This window comes from Amblyomma mixtum, chromosome 1, assembly GCF_055824585.1.
Source record: "Amblyomma mixtum isolate Tamu chromosome 1, ASM5582458v1, whole genome shotgun sequence".
Taxonomy (NCBI): domain Eukaryota; kingdom Metazoa; phylum Arthropoda; class Arachnida; order Ixodida; family Ixodidae; genus Amblyomma; species Amblyomma mixtum.
This window is the reverse complement of record NC_143012.1, coordinates 296,605,164-296,631,238: the sequence shown is the minus strand read 5'-3', so window position 1 is coordinate 296,631,238 and position 26,075 is coordinate 296,605,164. Positions and strand designations below refer to the sequence as shown.

At 47.4% G+C, this 26,075-nt stretch overlaps 1 protein-coding gene across 1 annotated transcript; it reads right to left on the bottom strand.

Annotated features, from left to right (window-relative positions):
* Positions 1-681: 681 nt before the first annotated feature.
* On the bottom strand, positions 682-26,075 carry LOC149372150 (uncharacterized). Its single transcript, XM_089585891.1, has 11 exons — positions 25,899-26,075; positions 19,749-19,812; positions 18,630-18,715; positions 18,348-18,440; positions 13,884-13,943; positions 12,864-12,947; positions 11,267-11,440; positions 8,573-8,587; positions 3,671-3,835; positions 2,750-2,898; positions 682-1,123 (listed from the first exon to the last, which is right to left on the bottom strand). Exons 1-11 carry the CDS (start codon positions 25,971-25,973, stop codon positions 988-990), a joined length of 1,101 nt encoding a protein of 366 aa, XP_089442017.1. The 5' UTR covers positions 25,974-26,075; the 3' UTR covers positions 682-987.

The following is a 26,075-nucleotide window of genomic DNA, read 5'->3' as shown; positions in this document are numbered from 1 at the left end:
CCTTTATATTCATCGTTTTAATTGACTGCTGGTCACTTCTGTGTGGTGTGCGCCCTATGACGTCATGAGACGTGTTTATCTTATCCAAACAGTCAGCCCTGGTCGTCAACGCATGCGCACGTAAACAGACACGTACGCGACGATGGGCAAGCATTAATGAATCTATTTACACGTAAATAAGAACAAGGCGCCAAGTGTAAGCATAAGAAAACATTAGAAACGAGGCGCCCCGGTGGCTCAGTGGCTATGGTGCTCGGCTGCTGTGCCGAAAGACGCGGGTTCGATCCCGGCCGCGGCGGTTGAATTTCTTTGGAGGAGAAATTCGAGGCCCATGTACTGTGCGATGTCAGTGCACGTTAAAGAACCCCAGGTGGTCGAAATTTCCGGAGCCCTCCACTACGGCGTCTCTCATAGCCTTAGTCGCTTTGGGACGTTAAAACCCGTAAACCAACCAACATTAAAAACGCCGGCGCACCGCCATAGAAGAAGAAGCATCGTATATTCACGATACGATCAGCCGTGATGAGGGATTCGAAAAAAGAATAGTTGCGCAAGTCATTCAGTCACTGTACAGGACGGGACTCTGCATCCCGCCTGTCCTGTGATGTGATGGCCAAATTTGCGCAACTACTCATCCTCAAATTGAAATACACCAATTCGCCGAGCAAAACACCGTTTTGTGTGTCTAGCAGTACACCTTTGGAATGTTAGACAGACATTTAAAGTTATGGATAAGGCCTTTGAGCTTTCCGTGCACGTGGGAGGTTTTTATAACAAGGCCGTAAACAATCTGAAGAAAACCCAAAGTTTCTGATTTGGCGCCGTGACTTCTATGAAAAAAAAAATATATATATATGCCAACTTATAATAATAGCAAAGAAAGCAGAATCGAAACGCGGCCTTTCAATTGTCTGTTGGCATCATGGCTGAAAGTCGTGGCAGTTGTCTGTCCAGCCAGTCCAGAGATATACGCTGCGCTTGCTTTCACTAGGGGCCAAAGCGTGGGACACTGTCCCGAGCATTGTTTCCGGCTTCAACGTTTACTCTTGCTTCCCGATGGACGCCATTCTTCATCTCGTGCGGAAAAAGGATAGCGCTGGATGTTATGGCCTGGAAAGAATAATTAACGAAAGGTGTCAATCAGAGGTTGATTAATCATGCCATGTTTTATACAGCATAGCAAAAAAAAAAGCACTTTCGAAAATGAAGATGCAATTCATGATGTGTCGCCAGTTTATTGGCAAGTATTTTAGCTTAATCTACTCAGCGCTGGCCTGGGCTGCAGATACTCAAGAGCTTTGCTCAGTTCGCCAATTAAGCAATATGCTTGCGCACGAAAGTTTCTTTTAAACACGAATACTCAGGTGTAATTAGTCACAGACTTGCTGTCGTGACCAGTAGAGCCGCTCTTAATTGTGTGAAACATTTATTGTCCGTTGCCCACCGTGTGAATCTTAACGCCGCCTTACCTAGGCAAACGTATGTAATTTCCTTCAGCTATACATATGCTTCTTCGTTGTGTGCATAGCTTCTCACGCTTCTAACAGTGAAGTCCACATTGTCGCTACTTACAGATACCTACAGCGCTCCAGTTACCTTGACGTGTATGAGTAGGCTTGCCACCGGAGTGGCATTTTCTTTTTGCTTGCTTTCTAGTGCTTTTTGGCTTGTCTGTGTTTTGTTCTAAGATGGCTTTGACGCTGATTTCTGAGACTTTTTAAATAGTTCATGTATACAAAAATTTATTACAGTAATAAAAATCATGCTGAAGAAAAAAACAACAACATTGATATGTTCACTCGCTGTGGGCACGTTTTTTTACATTTTTTTTTGATGAAGCGACATATTGTTCGCATAGCAGCGCCGAAATGCGGACGAGACAAAATGAAGCACCTGATAAGCCGAAGGCGCACTAATCAAATCAAATTGATTTCAACATCACAACGTACATTTCAACGCTGGTTGAAATAACTGGTTATTTCTAGTTTCCGCACAATAAGCGCCAACAAGCAAACTACGATCGTAAAAAAATGAAGTATAGTAACAAAGTCAAGTGGAGATGCTAATATGGTCATGCATTACATGCGGTTGTGCAAGATTGATAATTAATATAATGAAATAGAAGGAACAGTGCTAAGATTGCCACACCGCTTTATATTTTTTAATCTCTAATCTTAAACCTCGCATGTTTGTTATCCTGGAAGTCAGCTCAGATCGTTAGCCTTTTCAAACCAAACCATGGGGCACAGTTACATTTCCTGCAGTAAAAAACCAAGGCGGCCGGAAGTATGCTACGTACTGCGTCATATAAGCGTTCTTTCAGCCTTTGGTTTCAACACGTGCCCGATTCGCCAGCGCCCGTCTCGCCAAAAGGTAACGGCACAGCATAGACAACGCTTTGCACGCATTCAACGAAACTGTAGCGGTTCTTCTCACCGCATGCCTGCTTTTCTTTGCGATTAAAATTCTACGTAGTTCGCGCAGCCTGTAAAAGTTCATTCCTGGGAAGAGCATGCTGCTGCCCCTACGGTCCATTTTCCTGCGTATTTTTGCAGATTTTACGCAAGCCGGATCGAAGGTATACACTAAATGACAGATATGTTTCTGTCAGGACGACATACTTCGCAGCGGTCTACTTTCTGGAGTCCTTCGAAATTTCTAAGCATTATTACAGCCACGACTGATTTGATAGCCGAAAGATTTGATAGCTCATGCCTCGTGTACTTAAGGACGACCATAAAATGCTCACCTGTCACTGCTAGCGTTACCTTGTTCATGGCAGTTGCCAGCTCTGCGTGCTGTGCACAGCATAGGCAGACTTTCCAGTCCAGAGCTCAAGGTCGCCTCAAAATGATGGTGCTTTTCCAACTTTGCTGAGGTTCGACCTTTGTCGATCACCTAGAGAGGATTCGCGAGCGAGAGAGAAAGAAATACGACCATTCATAGAAAATTCATAGCGCAGGAAAGGTCTCAGTTATGCTAGTGACACTGAAATAAGTTGTCGTCAGCAACTTCCTGCCAATATCTATTGATTTTGAGCAGTCGTCTTCTTTAGAGGTAGCCAAAAAGCTTGGGTTCGCAGTACTTACTTTTAAGTTCACAATTTGGTTGGTGGTATACTTACTTACACGCCTGATCGTTAGCACTGTTTTTGTGCACTTCAAGCGTGTTAAAAAAATTCATTACCTAAGCTTAACTGCTTATGTTGCTTGAAACAACCGCGTTCATTCACTTCATTTTAGTAGAAGACTCTGTTGACGTTGAAACGTATATACAGCTACTGAATCAGACCTGCACTTATGGCATATGGGCTCCGTTTGGCTGGCTGGTTTATATGGCATGATCTGGATGCGTGTATGTATGTGTGCAAGTAAAAGACGCCTAAAAATGCATGCGCATGCTCCACGAAGCTGTTCTTTTCTATTGAATTCCGCATAGAAATTGAGAAAATTGTATCACCCAGCCGCGAATATTCGAAACAAACATTTGCCAAAAGTGGTAACGGAACTGAGATGATGCAGAACAACCAGCAGCAAGTAACTGACGTCGTGTGACAACTCACGGCGAGACAGAAACAGAGATTCCTGAAAAACAGGGTAACTAAACACATCGAGTGCTCCAAGTTCGCTATTGAAATGTGCAGAAGTCGGAACCTTTCATTCTGCCTCACCTTTTCGTCAATGTGGATTTTGAAGTCAGGCTGTTCGAGTGAAGTGCGTACGAGTGTCTCCACTTTCGGAGGCTGCGTGCTCCTCGACAACTCGTTGGCTCTGTATCTGTGCGCCTCGGGCGTAAGAGAAGATGCCCCTTCGGCGATAGTCATGTCCTCGTCACCCTTGCCTAAAATACGAAGATTATAAAAAGTGATGAAGGGAATATATTTGGGAAGAGAAAGCAAACACCACAGATGGCATATCACCGAGGCAATTGAAGCCGGCTGCAAAAATGCTCAAATGCATACTGAACACTCGGTGCTAACTGGACACAGAAAAAAAAATTTAAGCTCATCGTGAAACATTATCTTGCACCCTCTTATTGCTTCGTGTTCTCTCTGCAATTTTTGGCAACTTTTTGTTGTTACCTCTAGGATAAAAAATTATACTATTGAAAGGTTACCTTTCTCTGCAACTGTTTATTTTGGCTCCTACAAACTATCGCACTATTTTTTTTTTTTACTTATCAACCTGCTTGGTTAGTCGATACTTCCAACTGAACGAACGAATGAGTATTTAGCGTCGCGGTGGTCAAGTTCGAGACGTCAAAAAGGACGTCACGAATTCACGCATCTTGATTGCACCGCCACCATGTGGTGACAGTGTTGGAGGCTTCTTTTCTGTCACTTTTATTGATTTCAGTGCTTTGAATAATTTTATTCGTCCATCCCTCTACAACAATCTCTCGGAGGCACACTTTGAATAATGTTTGTTACGGTTTGCTGGACGAAGGAAATAATCTTTAGCGTCTCAAATCTGCTATGACTCACAATGTGGAAAAGTGTATTGTGAGTTGTCAGACGTGCTTGCATTATTTGCTTGCATTTACCTTGCATTCTTTCTCATGGAAGTTCTGCGTACGGTTATTTGAGTGGTTTATGAATTTTTACCTACCAAAGCAGCCGTAATGCTTATGCGGAGTCCTTAAAAAAGACTGTACATATTTCCTTGAAAGGTGATTTATAGATGTATACTCGTTGAATTTTCGGGTTAACTGCCTCTATAATGAAATGGACAACAGGGAGGTTGAACTTGATGGCCATTTTCAATGGCCGATCACAAACGGACATGCTACAAGAACGCGAAGTGCATGTCACCGTGGTCTTAATTCTGGTTATGTTATTATTCATCGTCTAGCCAGCCGAACCATTACTTGCAAGATAAATCCCTTTTGTTGACTTTCACTGAACAGGCCGTAAAAATGCTCCATGTTGTACAGGCCACAACAATACTCAAGGAAGCGTATGCACGCTCTCTGCAGTGCACGTGCGAATGCGAAAGAAAAAAAAAAACGAAGGAAAGAATGGCTGAGACCAAGATAGCTTGCGGCGTGTTGTCTTAGCTGCGTGGAAAATTAAGAAGGAGGTTATTTTTGTCTTGTCCCGATGTTATTTCCGGGAGGTGCTGCCAAAATTTAACATACTCATCATCGCGGAATTAAAATAAAATAAAAAGTAAACAGAACAAATTCAACTTTTCGCGAAAAGAACTTTGCTTCTCGGGTCTTTACTTTCTTGTGGCTCACTCAGTAAAGTGAGAGCGCTCTTCTTGACTACCGTGGTAAGGAATAATTGGACGAACAGGCAAAAAGAAAAGTTCAGAACGACTGCATTACAAAACAAAGGCTCGAGAAGTATTGTGCGCACGCTTGGATGGAAAGGGCATCGTAGCTCGAGAACTGGATACAGTACTGCAGGAAAAAGTTGCCCTGTTTTGGTAGACGTCTGAAAAACAGAAAAATCAAGCTCGCAGGAGCTTCCCGTGTGTTCTCCCTTTGCTCTTTCGCGTTAACAAGATGGCACGCAGCTGCCCACTCAGAAGCCAGATTGCCACTCTCATGGGACTGCACCAGAGAGCATTGCCGTCTTTTTGAACGAAACGCGAACAGTGGTTTCGCTTTCCAGAGGCAGCGCTTACCTGCATCGACGGTGTTGTGTTTCTACCCCCCCCCCCCCCCTTAACTCTCTTTGTGTTATTTATTCACAAAGGAAAATTGGGTCACTGACCAAGTCAAGAAATGAAAAATGACGGTTCTCTTTGTGTGTTCCCGTCACACCTGTGTCCACTTCGGACCACGTGGGCCCGATCAAGCCGCTGCCGTGAACAATCGCCAAGGTCGACAACCTCGCGACGACCATGGGAAGTGAGATGCTTGGAATGCCCCTCCGAGCCTCAGCGGATTGGTGTGGCGGGAATGTCAAAGGCCATTGTCATCAGTAAACCCAACGAAATTCCTTGAGGGGAGTGCAGCGGCGACGAAGGCAGGCGAGGCCCAGGAGCTATTGTCCGAGCAACCACCGTGAATGCGGAGGCGACCTGGCGGCGCCGGTCACGCTGGCGGATAATTGAAGAATTCTGTGTCCCCGACTCGCGTTCTGGGAAATCGGCGGGAAGGCAAGTTCAATCCCCTGCTGGAAGCCTTCTGGAGATTCCTTTCCCGCAGGGCTGGTTAGGTCGGCATCTCCTCCTCTCATCGACCCAGCTGCGAGGGAGTGGAAAAGCTCGCACCTGCCCAGCCGTGGGTGGTAACAAGAACGTCCCCTTCGGTCCATCTGATTGGACAGTGCTCGTCGACCATTATTCCCCAGCCAGGGATCTGGGGAAACCGGACGATATTTAACTCGGCCGTGAGTGTGGCGGAGAAGCCTGCTAGCTCCAGTCGACTACGGTTGACGAAGACGTTGCCCTTCCACTGAGAGCCATTCTCAGTCCCGCTCTTGTAAATAATGTAAATATGTGAATACAGTTTTTTTTTTCCTTCACTTCCCCTACTCCCCGTCTCCGGCCCACGTTTCCTTCCTCCTTCGGCACTGCGGCGGTGCTCCTGGATCCGATGCCTGGTGGGACACGCTTCGAGCATCGACAAATATATCAACTGGTTGGCAGCGGCGGGATCTTCCACGCTTGGTCCTGGCTTCAGCAGTGGTGAGCGCTTGACTTTCTTTAAGAATCTGCCAGGCTTGATAACTCTGGAAATTTATCACTTCCTGTAGTAGATTGTTTTTCTGCACGTGCTCGCTTAAGCATTTCACGTAGCAGCTTATTTTTTGAAAGTCCTCGTTCGGGAATTGCCATGGATTTGAGCAAGCTAAAGAAGCCAGAGTTGATGTTGCTGTGTGAAAAGCTGGGTATTGAGGCCAGGAAGAGTCACAGAAAGCCGCAGCTGATTGAGGCTATTAGGGAATGTGGTGCTAAGGAGGAGGGAGACAAAATTTTGGAGACCTGGGAAGTCATTCAGGAGGGAATCAGGAGCGCTAAGGAGGAGGCCGACAGGGTTGAAAAGGAACGCAAGGAGGAGGCCGACAGGATTGAAAAAGAACGCCTTTACCGCAAGGAAGCCGCTAAGAAGGAGGCTGACAGGATTGAAAATGAACGCAAGGAGAAGGCCGTCAGGGTTGAAAAAGAACGCCTTTACCGCAAGGAAGCCGCTAAGAAGGAGGCTGACAGGATAGAAAAAGAACGCCTTTACCGCAGGGAAGCCGCTAAGGAGGAGGCTGACAGGATAGAAAAAGAGCGCCTTTACCGCAAGGAAGCCGCTAAGGAGGAGGCTGACAGGATAGAAAAAGAACGCCTTCGTCTCAAGGAAGCCGATGAAAGGCAACTTGCTTTAATGCGTTTGGAGTTGCAAAATTTACTGGCGAAGCGCGCCGAGAGGAATTCGACATTAAATCAGGAGGTTTCGGCGCGAAGTGAAATTAAAATCGTTAATGAAAACTGCGTGTCTTTGCCCATTGCCCGCGTCGCAAACGAGAGCCCGCTCGGGGTGCGTCTGACCGAGGCAGCCATCTCCCAAAACCTGCCTAAGCAGCATCACTCGATTTCCTCAAATCGCTCGGATATGCTGCCCAAAGAAAAGGGCCTTTGTTTTGGAGATAACGCTGCGCAGGTCCTTACCACTTCGAAGGCTCGTGAATTCGCAGCGCCAGCAGAGCACGTAGTTGAAGAGGGCAAACCTTACAGCGACTGTGGAGCTCCAAGCCAGAGCGCGGCGTTAGCTGAAAAGCGCGATGCCGCACAGATTGTCCTTGCAACCCAGAAAGGCGTAGGCGCAGCGCAAAAAGGTAGTCCTCCAGAAAGCAGTCGCGCGCTGAAGGTGGCAACTGCAAGTTCTACTGTAAGCGAGGAATGCGCCTCATCGCTGCTTGGAAACAAAGATCAGTTCAGCGATAAGGGAACGACAGCCGCTCGCGACCGAACACCCGAAAACGAGTTATGCGTCAATGAAAACTGCGTGTCTTTGCCAATTGCCTGCGTCGCGATCGAGAGCCCGCTCGAGGTGCGTCTGACCGAGGCAGCCGTCTCCCAAAACCTGCCTAAGCAGCATCCCTCGATTTTCTCAAATCGCTTGGATATGCTTCCCCAAGAAAAAGGCCTTTGTTTTGGAGATAACGCTGCGAAGGTCCTTACCATTTCGAAGGCTCGTGAGGTCGCAGCGCCAGCAGAGCACGTGGTTGAACAGGGCAAACCTCAACCTGTAAGCCCGAAGCCTGTAAATTCTCACGGTGATGAGCTAGAGCAGGCTTTATTGCAAACTGTGGATGAGACGAACGCCGGCGACTTAAGCTGTGACGGCTCCGCGCTACCTAATGACGAGCCAGCCCAGGACTTACTCACTGGTAGCACAGGGGTAAAGAGTACCGACAATGGTGCAGGCTATAGTGAGTCTTCCGAAGTAGGCGCAAGGGATGAGCTGGGGCTAGGTGAGGAACTGAATACGAATCTAGTGTTGCCCCACTCAGACGGCTTTCTCGAACTCCTTCGTGTGGACAGAGAAACGTTCACCGCTGAGCAAGAGAAAGACCAATCTCTACGCAACTTGAGTCCCCAAAGTGACATAGGTGTGTCACGGAAGAACATACCTTTCCAGCTCCGTTCTGGCCTGCTGTACCGCCAGTATAAGGATAGGAAAGGTATCCAACACGACCAACTTACTGCCCGCGTCGCGATCGAGAGCCCGCTCGAGCTGCGTCTGACCGAGGCAGCTGTCTCCCAAAACCTGCCTATGCAGCATCCCTCGATTTTCTCCAATCGCTTGGAGATGCTGCCTAAAGAAAACGGCCTTAGTCTTGGAGATAACGCTGCGCAGGTCCTCACCAGTTCGAAGGCTCCGGAATTCGCAGCGCCAGCAGATCACGTAGTTAACGAGGGCAAACATGACCCAGTAAGCGTGATAAACTCTCACGGTAGTGAGCCAGAGCAGGCTGGATCACAAACTGACAATGAGGCGAACGCCGACGACTTAACCTGTGACGGTTCCGCGATGGCTAGTGACGCGCCCCGCAAACCAACAGCGAGGGTTTCCACAGAGCGGCGGCGTATAGAGGTGGCCAAACGGGGAATGTTAATGAAGGGGAAAGTGCGCCTCATGTTGACTGCTGCACAAAAAACCGGACAACCGGTTACCCGCCCCAATTTGGCACCTCAGCGCTCAAGAGTTCGCACGCGCCGCTTGAAGGGAACACAAGCTAAGGGGACGCAACGCGCGAACCCGATCCGAGAGAGACGGATACGCTGGCACGGCATTCGCACTCGTCCGTTCCCTTCTCGCGTTCTGCTTTCTGAGCGTCAGCCAAACTTCAGAACCACGAGACTTGGACGAAGAACAGTTAAGGGTCCTAAGCGGAAGTTCCTAGCCTTGTGTCATTTTGCACCTGCTAGAGCAGCTATCGGACCGCGGCCGCGCAGGGGGCGGCTGAAGAATAGGAACCAGTAAATTCCTCTAATCGTAACGTTGTTTCTGGACGGTTTCGAGGAATAATCCTATTCCGTTTATTGCTTGTTTCTTTTTGTTCATTTAACTCTCCCGTACAGAAATGCAAGCTGAAATTCCTAGAATTATGTAATGTCTCATCTGCTAAAGCAGCTGTCGGACCACGGCCGCGCAAGGGGCGGATGTGACGCATAATCTCATATAGAGTTTAATGCTTGTTTTTTGTCTTTTGTTCATATCACTCTCCTATGCGAAATAAGAGCGAAATTTCGGAGCTTGGCATTGCGGGACTCAGTTCACATGCGTTGCCGCAAAGTGCGAGGTAATGGAAACGCTGATGGCCTCAGCCGAAGCTTTCCCGTGTAATGCCCTTTCCTGACTCCCCAGACGTTATTCCGCTATGCAAATTTGTATTTTGTTTTTTTTTGCTTTAGCGGGAATCATTTTTTTTTTCTCTGTTTTGTATGTGTGTTCAGCAGCTCCACCTACCCTTTGTGCTCTCACGGGCGGTGGCTTTCTGTGACATACACCGTGCTACGGCACCCCCCAAAATTTTAGGAAATTTTCCTCCCTTTTGGCTAAACAAGCTCTGTGTATTCTGGTTTGGTCAAACATGTCAACTTTCGGAGGAGGACGTAAATTTCACGCTACAGCTCATTTTCTCTAAAGAGGTTTTGTTGACCGAAAACAGCTTGGCAGTTCTTGAAGTCGGTTTGGCGCTTTCTGCTTGTTGGGCTTTGGACTTTGCTGGTTGAGCTCGTTACAGCTGTCAACGAAGCAAGAAGAACCTTTGGGCCCAGCTGTGACCAAAGGCCGAACGGACACAACTCCAGGTCTCTGCGCGCAGCAGCGTTGGCTGCAACCACTACGAGACCTCTTCGGGCGGCGGACGTGCTGTTGTGTTTCTACCCCCCCCCCCCCCCCTTAACTCTCTTTGTGTTATTTATTCACAAAGGAAAATTGGGTCACTGACCAAGTCAAGAAATGAAAAATGACGGTTCTCTTTGTGTGTTCCCGTCACACCTGTGTCCACTTCGGACCACGTGGGCCCGATCAAGCCGCTGCCGTGAACAATCGCCAAGGTCGACAACCTCGCGACGACCATGGGAAGTGAGATGCTTGGAATGCCCCTCCGAGCCTCAGCGGATTGGTGTGGCGGGAATGTCAAAGGCCATTGTCATCAGTAAACCCAACGAAATTCCTTGAGGGGAGTGCAGCGGCGACGAAGGCAGGCGAGGCCCAGGAGCTATTGTCCGAGCAACCACCGTGAATGCGGAGGCGACCTGGCGGCGCCGGTCACGCTGGCGGATAATTGAAGAATTCTGTGTCCCCGACTCGCGTTCTGGGAAATCGGCGGGAAGGCAAGTTCAATCCCCTGCTGGAAGCCTTCTGGAGATTCCTTTCCCGCAGGGCTGGTTAGGTCGGCATCTCCTCCTCTCATCGACCCAGCTGCGAGGGAGTGGAAAAGCTCGCACCTGCCCAGCCGTGGGTGGTAACAAGAACGTCCCCTTCGGTCCATCTGATTGGACAGTGCTCGTCGACCATTATTCCCCAGCCAGGGATCTGGGGAAACCGGACGATATTTAACTCGGCCGTGAGTGTGGCGGAGAAGCCTGCTAGCTCCAGTCGACTACGGTTGACGAAGACGTTGCCCTTCCACTGAGAGCCATTCTCAGTCCCGCTCTTGTAAATAATGTAAATATGTGAATACAGTTTTTTTTTTCCTTCACTTCCCCTACTCCCCGTCTCCGGCCCACGTTTCCTTCCTCCTTCGGCACTGCGGCGGTGCTCCTGGATCCGATGCCTGGTGGGACACGCTTCGAGCATCGACAAATATATCAACGGTCTCCGCTGCTGCACCTCCGGAAGTGCAGCGGACATCCGAAGGAGCAGTGCCGTGCGCAAAAGCTGCCTTGCGACAGAGCCACTTTGGAACCCAGTCGGCGGTGTGGCCGAAGGTGGAGCGGTCCCCTGGACCCCAGTTGTCGCGGTTGCGGCGAGGCAACACGGCCGGTAGCTGCGGACACATAGCGCCATGTGACAGTAAGAAGTCGTCATCTTGACAGTGTCGCTTGAAGGACCTCTGGAAGCCGGAGGCCAAGTGGCCCCGTGTGAGCGACAGACATTGAGAGTGAGGGTCATTTGGAAGGAAAGGCAGAGCGCTCGGCCCGAGCTGCAGCTATCTGTCCTACTACTCTGCAATGGAGACAGGGGAGGAGGGGGTTGAAAGGGGGGGGGGGAGAGGTGATGAAAGCAGGCGGAATTGGAAGAGTTGCCAATATGACCTCAACCAGTGTAACTTGACCACTTCATTTATTTATGCGATAGAATTAGAAGTGCCATTTGACGAACATGCGTCGTCGGTCATAAAGTTGGCCCATTGGCTGGACGGAAGTGACATCACTTGCGGTAAAAGCATGAACAGCTACGCTGCCGCATTAGACAGACATGTGAGAGGCCTTTGGCCTGCAGTGGGCGTAGTCAGGTTGATGATGATGATGATTTATTTAAAAGCTTTCCGGGCACTTTCGGAATTCATTTGTTTCCTAAACAGCCCAATCTCGACTCACGGCTTTTATAGAGCGAAGGACGTAATGACTATCGCTAGGGAGAGGCAGATTTGACTCGCTGGGCGCAGTGCCTCCCTTGTATTTCGTTTTCGTTTTCTAAATGCAGTGGCGTAGAGGCGTCAACCTGGAACTCACGCAGCGTGATAATTTGTGTGAATCTCATCCAATAAGAGGGAACGAGCAAGAGCGTAGGCCCCATCCGATCAACATGACGCCGCTGTTTTTTTTTTGTTTTTTTTTTTTGTAAGCCACGTCACTCTAAGTGTTAAAATCGACGATATAATGAGACGCCGGCGGTCGCACTCTTAACGCACGCGCAGCGTTCATGCTGATACTGTCTATCCTGTTCGGCTAGAACGCAAGCAATGTGTTCAAGTGTTTCTTTTACTATTGCTCCACGTGAGGCTTTAATACAGGTGAAGAGAGAAACACGGCGCCCGCGTTTGAATCTAGAATCGTGCGCTTGGACGCTATTCGCGCTTTCTGTTTTCACTTTCTTTTACACTGAGCGAGAATTGGAATGACGCCACCTACCGCGAAAGGCGGTGACATAAATCAAGCTTTACGTAGAGAGATTGCTGTTCTCCGTAGCATGAAAGCCTCAGCTATTTTAGGCTTTTCTATAAGTAGGCACAAAACACTGAATACTTTTTCGGATTTCCCTCGAGACTAGCGAGATTGAGGTCAATACTGTACAGTTTATGTACACTTTTGTATCTGAAAACCGCCGAGCAATCCCCGCATTTTAGATTAAGCTCAAATCCGCGCGCCTGGAGGCAGATAATTCGAATGAAATAACTTTGCACAAAGAACAACTCAAATTTTTAGAGTTGCCCAATTTGTATTCTTCAGTGTGTTAACGAAACTCACCTCTGTCCGTGTAGTCCGTCCTACGGCCTGCCTTCCCGCGGCGTATTGGTGGTACAGGGACAGCACGCACACTATGCAATATACCTGCAAAAGAACTGAATGCTTAGAATCATGGCGACAGTTCTCCGCTCAAGGAAGGTGTGGTTCGTGGATTTAAGTCTGCATTACTGCACACGTTTTTGACAGAAGTTCTTCGCGTTGCTGTATGAGTACTGTTGTTGCAGTTTTTACCTTCCTTCTGTAAACATAACCATCGAACGTTATATGGCGACCTTGCGACCTTTACTGCAGTTGGACCACGATTAGCTGCGAACGAAGTGTGGCGGCTGCAACTCTAGGCAGCTCGAAATAGAAGAGTTAGGCTCGTTGTGTACAGAAATTCAAACTTTTATCTGAGGAAGGGTGGAGACGTACATATTCGGCAGGCGCAGCGGTAGGAGAATAGGAGTGACGAGTAGAAAGAAAGCGAAGATTGGAAGTGATGAGTTTGCACATAATGAACTGCACATATAATGTGTTGCAAACGCGTTACTCAAGTTTTAATACGTAAGTACACACGCATATCACGCACGCGAATATAAAGGCAGAACTTCGAGTTTTCAGAGCAGTTACTTTTGTGCCTGAGCCAGTGGGCAGATCTCTGGAACTGTGAGCTGAAGAAAATGGCCGGAATCAAGAGAAAACACACAAAGCAAGTGCTATAGCGTTTTCCTCTATTTTTTTGTTATTCAGTTTGACCCTAAAGTCCCTCGATCGAGGGTGTTACACGGGGGAGCAATAACGCACAAATACAAGCTAATACAAGAACAAAACGATTACAGTCCGTTCCTTCAATTGAGTTCCAAATATTGGCGCTCTTTCGTTGTTATACGGGACATATTTTATTTTAATGCGGACCTAAATAGCAGCCTCGCCCAAGAAAAGCTCCGACACGCAAAAAGTAACCCGCAGGAATGCAGGAACAAGTGCAGTTCCGAGATCAGGAAGAACATCTGGGCCAATGGGAGGCCTATTGCTTACATTTACTGAGCACAAGATGTAGTCGACGATATGCATGGCGATGACGAACCCATTGATTTTCTGAAAAAAAAAGTAAAAAGAAAGTAATAGATTAGACACGAACCCTTAAAGACAGCATGTGATGACCTAGCTGTCACTCTATGTTGGTTGGTTGGTCTATGGGGTTCAACGTCCCGAAGCGACTAAGGCTATGAGAGACGCCGTAGTGGAGGGCTCCGGAAATTTCCACCACCTGGGATTCTTTAACGTGCAATGACATCGCACAGTACACGGGCCTCTAGAATTTCTCCTCCAAAGAAATTCAGCCGCCGCGGCCGGGATCGAACCCGCGTCTTTCGGGTCAGCAGCCGAGCACCATAACCACTGAGCCACCGCGGCGGCCCGTCACTCTATGTTGGTTGTAGCAAAAAATATCATTCAGTATAATACGACAAATACTCAGGGCAACGCTGAAGATGCATGCACATAAAGATTTCTTGACTAGTTAAAACAGTTTTTGTCTTACAGCGTCTGACGTGCGGCTGCTGTCTAATCTACTCCGGGTGAACATTGTTATAATGAAGCCGAAGGGGGCCCGCAGTTTCTTCGTTATAGCCATTTTTCCGTTACAGCCATAAGTAATCTTGGCTACATCTGTCGCACGTTAACTGACCTCCTGTTACCGTGTATACCGACGGCAATATGCCTTGCGTTTAGTGTGCTGCCTATCTGTGCTTAGAAGCCACGAACTCTTCGAAGACAAACGATCTCAGCTATTTTCTTCTTTCTTTCACAGCGCAGGCGACGACGTTTGTGATTGCATCTTTGCTGTCAAATCCTGCAGACAGCGGGGCTCCTTTGCTACCCGACATTTCTTACGCGATACAACCACTTTGATTCATGCTGGCGTTCTGATCAGTGATTGGTCGACTGATATTGTCCCACATTTTCGTTTTTCACCGCTGTCTAGGATCTCAAACTTTTGAAATCATCAGCACGTCTGTACCGCCAGGAACACCAAACACGTTGACAAACAGACGAACCTCGCGACCGCTCCATGAAAGCCGAAAATAAACTGCACACGGCACCTGCGAAGCATAGTGCGCTCGCAGAGGGCCATGCCCAACGAGGAGTTAACAGTATGGGCCGGACTTAATGATCTTAATCATCTTAATGGGCAGCTGGTATCTTACCGGTACTCACCTATGGGGCAGAAACTTGGAGGCTAACGAAAAGGGTTCAGCTTAAGTTAAGGACCACGCAGCGAGCTATGTAACGAAAAATGATGGGTGTAACGTTCAGAGATCGGAAGCGGGCGGAGTAGGTGAGAGAACAAACGCGCGTTAATGACATCCTAGTCGAAATAAAGAGGAAGAAATGGGCTTGGGCAGGGCATGAAATGCGAATGCAAGATAACCGGTGTTCCTTAAGGGTAACGGAGTGGATTCCAAGAAAAGGCAAGCGTAGCATGGGGCGGCAGAAAGTTAGGTGGGCGGGTGAGATTAAGAAATTTCCGGGAATACAGTGGCCGCAACTGGTGAAGGACAGGGTTAACTGGAGAGACATGGGAGAGGCCTTTGCCCTGCAGTGGGCGTAGTCAGGCTGATGATGATGATGATGATGTACCTGAGTTTCGCCGAAGATAAGCGGGCCGGAGTAAAGTTTGGCCACGCCGAGCCGACGAATCGCTCAGAGAAACGCTCCATGCTCTGATGGCGGGAAAAATTCTGCGAATTTTTTTGTGCGTTGCTCAGTAGAGCTGGTTAGGTGCAGCAGTTCCGAATGGCCGCATCGAATGTTTATAGAGCTGTAGTGCATCGTAACATATCGACATACTCGGCGCCAAACGGCCCTTGAAGTTCATATCGGGTTCGTTATATCCAGTCGTAACAAAACTTTACACCGTGAAAAATGGTATCAAATAATAACACGCGGATTAGAGGTAGAAGAAGAAAGAGAGCGCAAGCGGTGGAAGTAGACGACGCTGAAGTGGAGGTCCGTTTTTATCTTGTAGGTGTACGCAGGTCGGAAAGCGTACCCGGCACCTCCACCAGATGTGTAACAGTTATTACACTGAAAGTGAGCTGCAGCGGCTGAACGAGGGTACCGAGAGCTGAACAAGGGAACGAGGGCACCAGAAAAACGGACCTCCACTTCAGCGTCGTCTACTTCCACCGATTGCGCTCTTTTTCTTCTTCTGCCTCTAATTCACGTGTCACTTAATGCTAGTGTACCTCGTGTGTTTCGCCGTGGACTACAGTCCTTCATTCTGCGGCGTGGAGTCTTCTACAAGCGCAACTTTGACAGCAACAAGGAGACGTTTCTGCTTGTTGTGCCATCCCAGTTACGCTCTGAAATCTTGAGCGCTTGTCATGACGAACCATCCGCCGGCCACTTGGGGGTCAGTCGCACACTGGCGAAGATTCGGCTTAAGTATTACTGGCCCAGTTTACTACCATCCGTGCGCAAATACGTAACAACATGCCGCGATTGCCAACGGCGCAAATCTCCTCATCTGAAGCCAGCCGGCTTTCTGCAGCCCACAGCACCCCCAAAGACCCCTTTTCAGCTACTTGTTATATGCCTCCTCGGCCCTTTTCCGAAGTCGTCCACAGGAAAACGGGGGATTTCGGTCGCGACCGATTATTTGACCCGATACGCTGAGACCACGTCACTTGCAAACGGTACTGCGGCTGAAGTCGCCGAATTCTTTGTCCACAATATCGTCCAGCGTCATGGCGCTCCTGCAGCTGTCATTACCGACCGTGGAGCTGCATTTACGGCCCGCTTCACTCAGGCTGTGCTCAAGCTCACGCACACCAGCCATAGACGTACAACGGCCTACCACCCGCAGACAAATGGCTTGGTGGAACGCCTCAACAGGACCTTGACCGACATGCTTTCCATGTATGTTGATATCGAGCACAAAACATGGGACCAAATTCTTCCATACGCAACATTCGCGTATAATACCACGCAGCAAGAAACGACGCGGTTCACTCCGTTCGAATTAGTCTTCGGTCGACAGGTTACCACCCCCCTCGATGCTATGCTACCCGTGGACCCCCCTGACAGTGACAGTGAACATGACGTCGACGTCGCCACTTATGTTCAGCGCGCGGAAGAAGCGCGGCAACTGGCCAGACACCGCATTCACCATCAGCTGCAGCACGATGCTGACCGGACGCCGCTACGTTACCTACAACACAGGCGACTATGTGTCGGTCTGAACGCCCGTTCATCGCCGCGGGCTGTCCGAAAAGTTACTGCGCCGCTACTTCGGCCCTTACCTTGTTGTCCGCCGCCTCAGCGACGTATTGCACGAAGTTGCACCAGCCTCGCCAGCTCGTTCATCGCACAACAGCAAGCACAGCGACGTTGTGCATGTGGTGCGAATGAAGCCATACTACGAGCGACCGCCCGACTGACTTTCAAGCTGCATGTAGTCTATTCCATGATGTCAGACTCGTGGTATAACTCTTGAACGCTTTTTCTCCCCTCTCTTCTGGCTGACGGTAATACCGCATCTTGGCGATGCTCCAGAGGAGGGGGCAGTGACACGTGGATTAGAGGTAGAAGAAGAGAGCGCAATCGGTGGAAGTAGTGAAGTGAAAGTCCGTTTTCCTGGTGTCCTCGTTCCCTTGTGCAGCTCTCGGTGCCCTCGTTCAGCCGCTGCAGCTCCCTTTCAATGTAACAACTGTTACAATATATGGCCTTCTATGGCAGCTTCCAATGGGAACTGCTATTTCTTTGTTGTACCCACTATTTCGTTATAAGCTGTTTCATTATAGCGAGGTTTAATTGTTGGTGCTTTACGAGATGAAGGCGTATTTATCTGGAATGATTTTTACTCTGCCTTCGAAAAATCAACGGACGAGTTCAAAAACTCTGACGCCAGTCAGGTACGTTATCTATGTTTATTGATCATGCATTATTTCATAGAACATGCTGGGTATAAATCAACATACAGAGTAACAAGCTAAGGCAAGCCGAAGTTTCAATAAACAACAGTTTCCTCCACAAAGTTTATCAAAATACGGCTGTCGTAGTGGGCGGTGAAGTCCGTGACACCGTGAGAAGGGAAATAAAGCTGCAAACTTTGTCGCACGACTTCTAATAAAACGACCCTTATTGCGGTTTATCCCAAACTTAAAAGCGCTTGGAAATGGCTCACGTGAGAACAACTCTGGATGGCCACCAGGTTTTTATGTCCTGCAACGAGACATCGGTCAAAAACGAGGATGTTTTTTGAAATATCTTTTATGACGCAATGTACGACGCACTGCGCGTTTCACGCAACGGACGAGGCCAAATCGGTTGGCAGCAGGCAGTGAATCAAAGACTGCCTCCTGGCGAGAGTAGTGCAATCCTCACAAGTTTCCCTTAACGCTGGGAAAGAACGAGCTCGTGGCTGCATAGAGGAATTTCAAGCGCCATCGCAGGCATCAGCTCAGCCATGAAGATATAACTGAAGTATGGGCTCACCATGTCACTGATGAAGTAGAAAGAAAGCGAGATGTCGTACAGGGTCGTCACAGAGACGAAGGTCAGCCAGGGTAGCAGCAGGAGGCGGTTGTTCTGCAAGAGAGTACCAGGTGAAAAGAAAAAAAAAACTTTTAAAAACTGTGATCGAAGGTCGTGACGTCATCAACACCGCGTCACCACCAGTGGACCAATCGTAGGGAACCGCCAATGTGAGGACCCCCCAGAATTTCGAAGTTGGCCCACCCTTCAAAATTTGAGTTTCAGGCGAAGGAGAGCGCTTACTATGTACAAGCCCAGGAATAGAACCACGGAGAAGACGACGCACAGTCCAGAAAGTGTCAGCAGCAGAAAAACCAGTGTGAACCCGGCTGTAAAGAGAAAACATTCTGGTGGTCACGGGTAGCAGGCGGGGGGATGTGGAGGCTAACTGAGGAAGGCAGTAACTTATAGAGAGCAAAAATGCTCAGTGTCACTTCATTATAGAAGCATTTCAGCACCAAGGTGTACTACATACAAGAGAGAGAACACGGGCGTAGTAGGTCTTGGCGCTTAAATCCTTTTGTAATGTCTAACAACCAGCTTGCCCAGAAGCTAATTCTTTTAAAGTGACACTTCCCTCGTGATTAGCGTTTACTTTTAGCCAACCGGTAGATGCCACCAAAAGTTTTGTTTTGTCCAGGCTCCATTTTTTTCCGAAATACAAAATTACAGCTGTGCTAATGGGCCACTGCTCAAATATTTTTACACTGTACCCATTAATTAAATGTGGAGTGCGGGTGTAACAACCTTATAGTGGACGTGTGCCTGTCCGTTCTGTGCAAGTGCAACGAAACTCACCTATGGTCGCAAAATCGGATACAGAAAGACCCGAGGTTACTGACGTCATTTATATATATAAAGCATTTGGTCAGTTTTATCACAGATGTTTGGCTGCTAGGTCCAAGTTTTTGTCATTGTTGAATTCAGAAGCACGAGGAAGCTTTGATGACAGTTGACCAGACTTGTCAAATACCTTTGTTGTTCACATGTTTCCATAACACGGTACACTGTTGAAACAGTCGGTGACTAGGTTTTGCTTGTGTATGCCGCAGGCCACTGCACTCATGTACCAAAATTAAAAAAGTTCGCATAAGAGCGCCAGTTGTTTATAAGATAATGAAATGAAAAGAGGGAAGAAAGCAGCAACCAGATAGCTGATTGTAACTAACGTAACCAATTTGTTGCAGTCAAGCAGCCAGAGGTCGAATAATGGTATTAAAACATATGTGACAAACGTAGCGAATGATACATCAGTTCCTAATCAAGTGCTGGCGGGGGAGAGCCAGCGAATGAGGAGAATAGGCACAAAAGCTCATCTTATAGTTTTCATCACGAAACAATGAAACCTCGATGTATTCTCACCTGTGGAGAGAAGCTCTGAGTTGATGTGGCATGAGCCTGTCGCGATCATCACGGTGTATAAAACCTGCGTAAGATCCGTAAGAAGTTAGCAAGTAAAAAATTACAAAGCAGTGCTGAAGGTTCTTGCGACTACAGCACCAATCACTGAATATGAAAACGGGCACTCTGGGGTAGCTGTGGCATTGTGAAAAGAACGCTTTGGTATATTAAAAGGCGGCTGAAAGGACTTTAGAATCTGACGAGCTTAAAGGAATCGATTGTGTACAACTTGACGCTAAAGTATGCGAAACCTAGTTGTGATAGAATTTGAAATGGTGATGTAATTGGCGAAAGAAGCCGCGTAGCCGCGTAGTGCGTAACGCTGGTCAGGGGCCGCAGTGATGACGTCATATACGGCGCCACTACGTTTACAGCGAATAAGGGGCTGATCGAAGAAAGAAAACCAACGCCCACGAGGCATTGTTTGGCGGCGTCGGTCAACGCACGCGAGCATGTGGGGGAAGGCAGCGGATACTTGAAATTTCAGTAAAATGACGTCAAGACAAGTTCCTCCGCATTCCTTCGGCGCACTGAGGAGAAGCCTGAACATTGCCACTGCTTTAATAGGCGATTACGCCACCATTTTAAAAGCGAGCGCAAAACTACTCGGCAAGCTTCCCACAGAACCTTCGTACATTTGAATCTTTGAATCACCACAAATTCCCCTCCCCCTTCCAAAAAAAAATTAAAAAAAATCAGCTTCTTTTTAACGAGAAATTAAAAGAACAAAATTTGTCACCTTCAATTCAGCTCGTTATCGAAACGTTAAGGCGAGTAAATTTAAAGTAAGACCGATAAGCGTTGCGGTATGCGAGGTATAGGTTTGGTTTTCTTGTTCACGGCTTAATTAACTGCGTTTGAAAGCTGGATTTACGAAATACTGCGTGGAAACGAAAATATAGCAATTTTCAAAGAAACTAACAAAAATCTTCGCGAACGCATTTCTAGTGCACATTCTTGAGTATGCAGCCTTATTGGGATTCAATTTCGACAGTATGGGTGCAGTATATTTGGATTTTTACTCGGTAGTCGCAAGAAGCGCCGACTAATTTACGCGCGCAAGAGTCCTGAAACGGCAAAAATAGTGTGCTTGGGTGTGAGCACGGCCTCATAAACATTTTAAGGTATGGGGGGAGGGGGGGGGGGGAATTCGCCCGCACTGATTACTAGAGTAAAGTGCACGTGAAAGGCATGCAATAAATAACATTTTTCCATGAATAAGACTCTCAAAATGATAGAAAAGAAACTTACTCATTTTTCGTTGCGTTAGACTGATTTCCAGTTTGTCGCCTCTTGGTTATTTTACTTTTTTTTTTAGTCTGAGCCATGTCGACTTTTAAATGCTTTCGAGTGCTTTTTTTGTGCTTCTCGCTGTTTGGCTTTATAAAATGAGTATAGGCATGCTTGCTTAGGACTAAAGTTATTTTTATTTGAATACAAGTTAAATCTGCACTGAGGCGATATCCACAATCGTCACCTTTACACTGTTCCTCTGCGACAAAAAATAGCCCATCTTTGAAGCTTCCCTTGTTCATTAAACAAAAAGCTAAGCATAAGACGAACTTATAAGCTCGAGAATTTTGATACATCTTACTTGTTTAATGGAATAAAATTTTCACACGAATTTGTTCATATTTTAATCAGTTAGCCGAATAATAGAACAATATGTGGCCATGGCTCAATCCTACAAGCTGCTGTTTTGCCCCTGAAAGACTTGCCCCTGTTCACTTCTTTCTTCTGTTGTCCCCCAAGTTCCTTTGTCCCCCATATAACGACCAGCTTTAACAAGTATCTCAGCTCTGCAATCATTTGAAGCCTCTCGCGACATGATTTATTAGTGACTTGCTATGATAACAAAACTGAGGCAGAAAGAACACATTCAACAAACCGCAAAGGTGAGCTGGCGCTAACAGAAAATAAAGCACTCATTAAGCTTCTCCCTACTAAATGCTTACATAGTACTGTACGGTTTTCTTCTTTTTTTTTTTTAACGAGAAGGACGCTTCTAGTTACTTTAAGCGTCTGTCTCTCTCCGGAAACATGATTTCCGTGCTCTTTCTGCGCTGTGGATCTCATTACTTTAGCGAGATTAGTACTGGCAAGAGTAAAAAATGGAAAAGAAAGATGTTGCTGCCCTGGTCTCACAACGTCGATGTTTTATCAGATGTACTGAATCTAAACAAAACGCCAACTTTTGAACAGATAACGGTGGTGTTGCGTCGGGGTGCTACCAACCAGGAACCATCTAGGGCAATGTTCAGCGCAAGCTTCTTGATTTTGAGCTGACAGAACCAAACTAAGCCCCCGAGCATCTTTCTGTATCTAAATAAATAAAAATAAAACCTTCACGACTGGCGTCTCTCAACAAATCCACCAATGCAGATGTAGCGCTGCGCTGTTCCCGGTGAGTGACGCCGTCCCGTCACATCTGAATGCGCATACATGTTTATCACCCGTAACAAAAATGCTGAACATATAAAAATCTAATTAAACGAGTGATCGTAAGCGTTAAAAGTTTCTTTGCCTGTATTAATGATCGTGCCTGAAGCCTTGTAGGTGTATGAGTGTGCATCAACATATCGGTTACTCGACAGTAACACAAGTTTGGACTCAAAAACAGAGCAGGCGAGATAAACGATGTACTCTGCAACGTTCTTTGTGCCATTTCTGCTTTCGTGACCTGGCATGCATAACCATTATGCGTTCAATATGCCGACCTGCACTACGTGGTCCTCTTTTTATGGCAATATCTGAGTAGTAAATGGCTTTCGTATTGTAATTAAGTGCATACATGTTAAAGCACACGCTCATCCATACATATGCGCAACGTCTTCAGATGTATCTGCAATCCCGCATGCAGTGGTATGCATGCGTAAGGATATGAATTTGGTGCATGCGTGCGTGCCACTGATTTTGTTATGTGTTTAATTTTGAAGAAAATGTGGTGTGCCGTATGCTGCTGTTTCAGCAAGCTGTCAACGGCTCACAATGACCTGCAGTAATTTCTAGAAGCATCGTGATCGCTTTGACTTTTGAAAATCATTCTTTTAATTTCTTGTGTTCTTTCTTTACGTAATAAACCACTGCCACGGCCATAGGTACCGACTGCTCTTGTAGAAGGCTATGCTTGGTTAAATACAAAAAGGTTTGGTTTGGTTTATTGGGGTTTTAACTTCCCAAAGCGACTCAGGCTATGAGAGACGCCGTAGTGAAGGGCTCCGGAAATTTCGACCACCTGGGGTTCTTTAACGTGCACTGACATCGCACAGCACACGGGCCTCTAGAATTTCGCCTTCATCGAAATTCAGCCGCCGCGGCCGGGTTCGAACCCGCGTCTTTCGGGTCAGCAGCCGAGCGCCGTAACCACTGAGCCACCGCGGCGGGGCAAAAAGGAAAGACGCACTAAATGTCTCATTCTGGGGATGGCCTCCTTAACCGTGTCCTTAAAAACAGCTGGAAGGAGTGGAAGTTTATAAAGAGTCAACGATCTGTCTGCGGACATCCTATGAAGTTTCTTTAGCCGGTATATAGACTATCTGCAGACTCTATACTGAAATTTTAAGGATTATAGTTATCTATAGACAGTCGAACGATTTGCAACGAATTTCTGAAGCAATTCAATTAAAAGTCTAGGGTGTGTGCCTGCTGCAGTATATCGACTGTCTGCGGCCTGTATGCTGAAATTTTGTGACATCTATAGACAATCGATCGGTTTGCAATGGATTTGTCAAGCAATTTAATGCAATGTTTCGTATGTGTCTGCAGCTTTATTCGCTCGCTCTCTCTTTCTTTAACATACAGCAATAAAATAACAACTTCGTTCCAGGCGCTGCGAGCGCACTGCGAAGAGTCGGGCGTAAGAAAGCGTTCGGCGTAAACAGAAAATTTCGGGAATTTGCAGATGCTCATCGTCGACAGAAAAAGTTCATTTTCGAGAAGTATATCGCGTTTCAATTCGGAGAGCTCGTTAGGACGGCGAAGACGCACTGCAGCTTTTGCACTGTTCTCGAGGTCTTACTCGAGGATTAACGCTAATCCGCGTGTGCTCAGGCGGGGGCAGAAATTGAGAGTCCCGTCGTATATTTATGTCGTCTGTTCCGAAACTCGTTTTATTCTTTATCGCACGAAGCGAAGTGGAGCACGGCTCCACTTTTTCAAACTAGACATGGCTGCGTGGTTTAACAGGCGTTGAGCGATGACGGCTATTTGGACATGCACGCCTATCATTAGAGAAACGTTTGCAAGCATACAATACGCTTTTAATGTGTTTCCGTAGGGATTCAGACAAAGCTATTGTACTTGTATATGCAGTATTTATGCGTAAAAGGTAAAAAAAAAAAAGTTAATTAGTCATCGCAGTGCCACGGGAGAAAAAAAAACTACGCTTTTTTTCGCGAACTATGTCCGTGAGCTTGAGTGCTCTCGCTCGCCGCATTCATATATGATACTTACCGAAAGAGACCTATTAGCATAGAACAACATCGAAGTTGCTTATGCATCCTTTTGGAGCTGCTGCTGTGGCTCAGTGGTTGTGGCGCTCGGTTGCTCACCCGAATGATTCGGGTTAATCCCGGCCGTGGCGGTCGCATTTCGATGGAGGCCCGTGTGCTGTGCGATGTCCGTCCACTTTAAAGAACCCCAGGTGGTCGAAATTTCCGGAGCCCTTCACTACGGCGTCCCCCATAGCCTCAGTCACTTTAGGAGGTTATACCTCCATAAACCTTATGCGTCCTTTTTCTCCTCTGTTCTTCCACCTAATCCTCTGTTTGTACTTATTGATGTTCTATTTTTCAGTTGTAGTGTCAACTACTGCCGCCATTTGCATACCAAAATTTTCTTGTGTTTGTGCATTTCTTAGATTTAACTTAATTTTTTTTTTCATTTCTTGGTTTGTACGCATCTGATCTCGCGCACTGCTGCAACTCTTTGCTTTGGAGTTACCAGTATCATAAATAAAGAATAAATTAATAAACAAACGAATAAATATCTTGCTTCGTAAAATTAAGTTCTGCCGCCTTGTTTTCTTAAAAACGCTTTCATTATGACAATTTTGCGGCCACACGCCGTGCTAAACCCATTCGCGAGCAGCAACCCGAGCCATAGTAATGCGAGGTTCGTGGTTCGCAGCGTAACCAAGCGTTATATTCAAGACGGAGCTCCTCCCATGCATGACACGGGAGATGAGACGAAGCGTCAAGGTAACCAAGCGAGGCGCAATGGCGCTTAGCAACAGTTGTCGCCTAACGGTAACCCGGAGGCAGTTAACATTGTAAGCACCGTCTTTTGAATATAACATAGCCGTTAAAAAGTACGCGCATTCCTGCTGGTTGCCTGGATGTCCTTGGACTGCACTTCTTAGGCAGTTTATTCCTAAAGCAGGCTAAAGCACTAAAGAGAACTCTTTCAAGACCGTAATATTTACTACTACAGTGATGCACGCGGGAAACTAGGCCACCTACAACAGCAACGGCAACAGCAACGACAACAGCAACAACACCAACAACAACGTACCAACAGCATCATCAGCACGTGCAGCACGACCATCGTATGCGTGCATGCTCAAGCGAGTGGCCACTCACGATGCAGGAAGGCACGAAGTACCGAGATAGGCTTGCCGCAGACTAGCAACAAGTTTCTCGCACTTCGGTCGTTTTCTTCATAATTTACTGAGTAGGAGAGCCGCGTTTATAGCTACTCATATAACTTCGGCGAGTCGGCGCCGTTTAACACGTCAGGTTTGCTTTTAATTATCGGAAAACGAGTGCAAATAGGATTATTTCGAACCTCGCCCTAGTTCCGGCGAGCTTCTTTGGGAAGAACTTTTAAAATTGTCTTGGGGCTTTAGAAAGAACATCGCGGGCGCCGGAAGCTATGGTGGCACAAATTCCTCGTTACTTTGCTCTCTTATTTTCACGTGTATGAAGGAACTCAAGGCACGCAGGCATTTATTTGAAGAAACAAGAAAGAGAAGAACACCGGCTGCACCATAACCGCCTAACCATCTTTGGCGAATGAACTCCGGCTAGCAGGGAAGGGTGAGTGTTGTTTTAGAAGCGGAAGTATGGGAAGGCAGAGAGAGATGCGCAACCAAGTTCAGGCTAATTCACTCACGAGCGTGTAGATTCCGCAGGCGAAGCTGCCCTTGCGAAGCGAAAGCCAGCAGCAACAGGAGCGCAACAGGATCATGGCGAAGGAATCCGGGCAAGGCGACGCCGTGCGGGACGCATGACGCGACAGAGCAGCCGGTCAGTCACACACGCGCACGATCTCCAGCGAGCGTCGCGACGC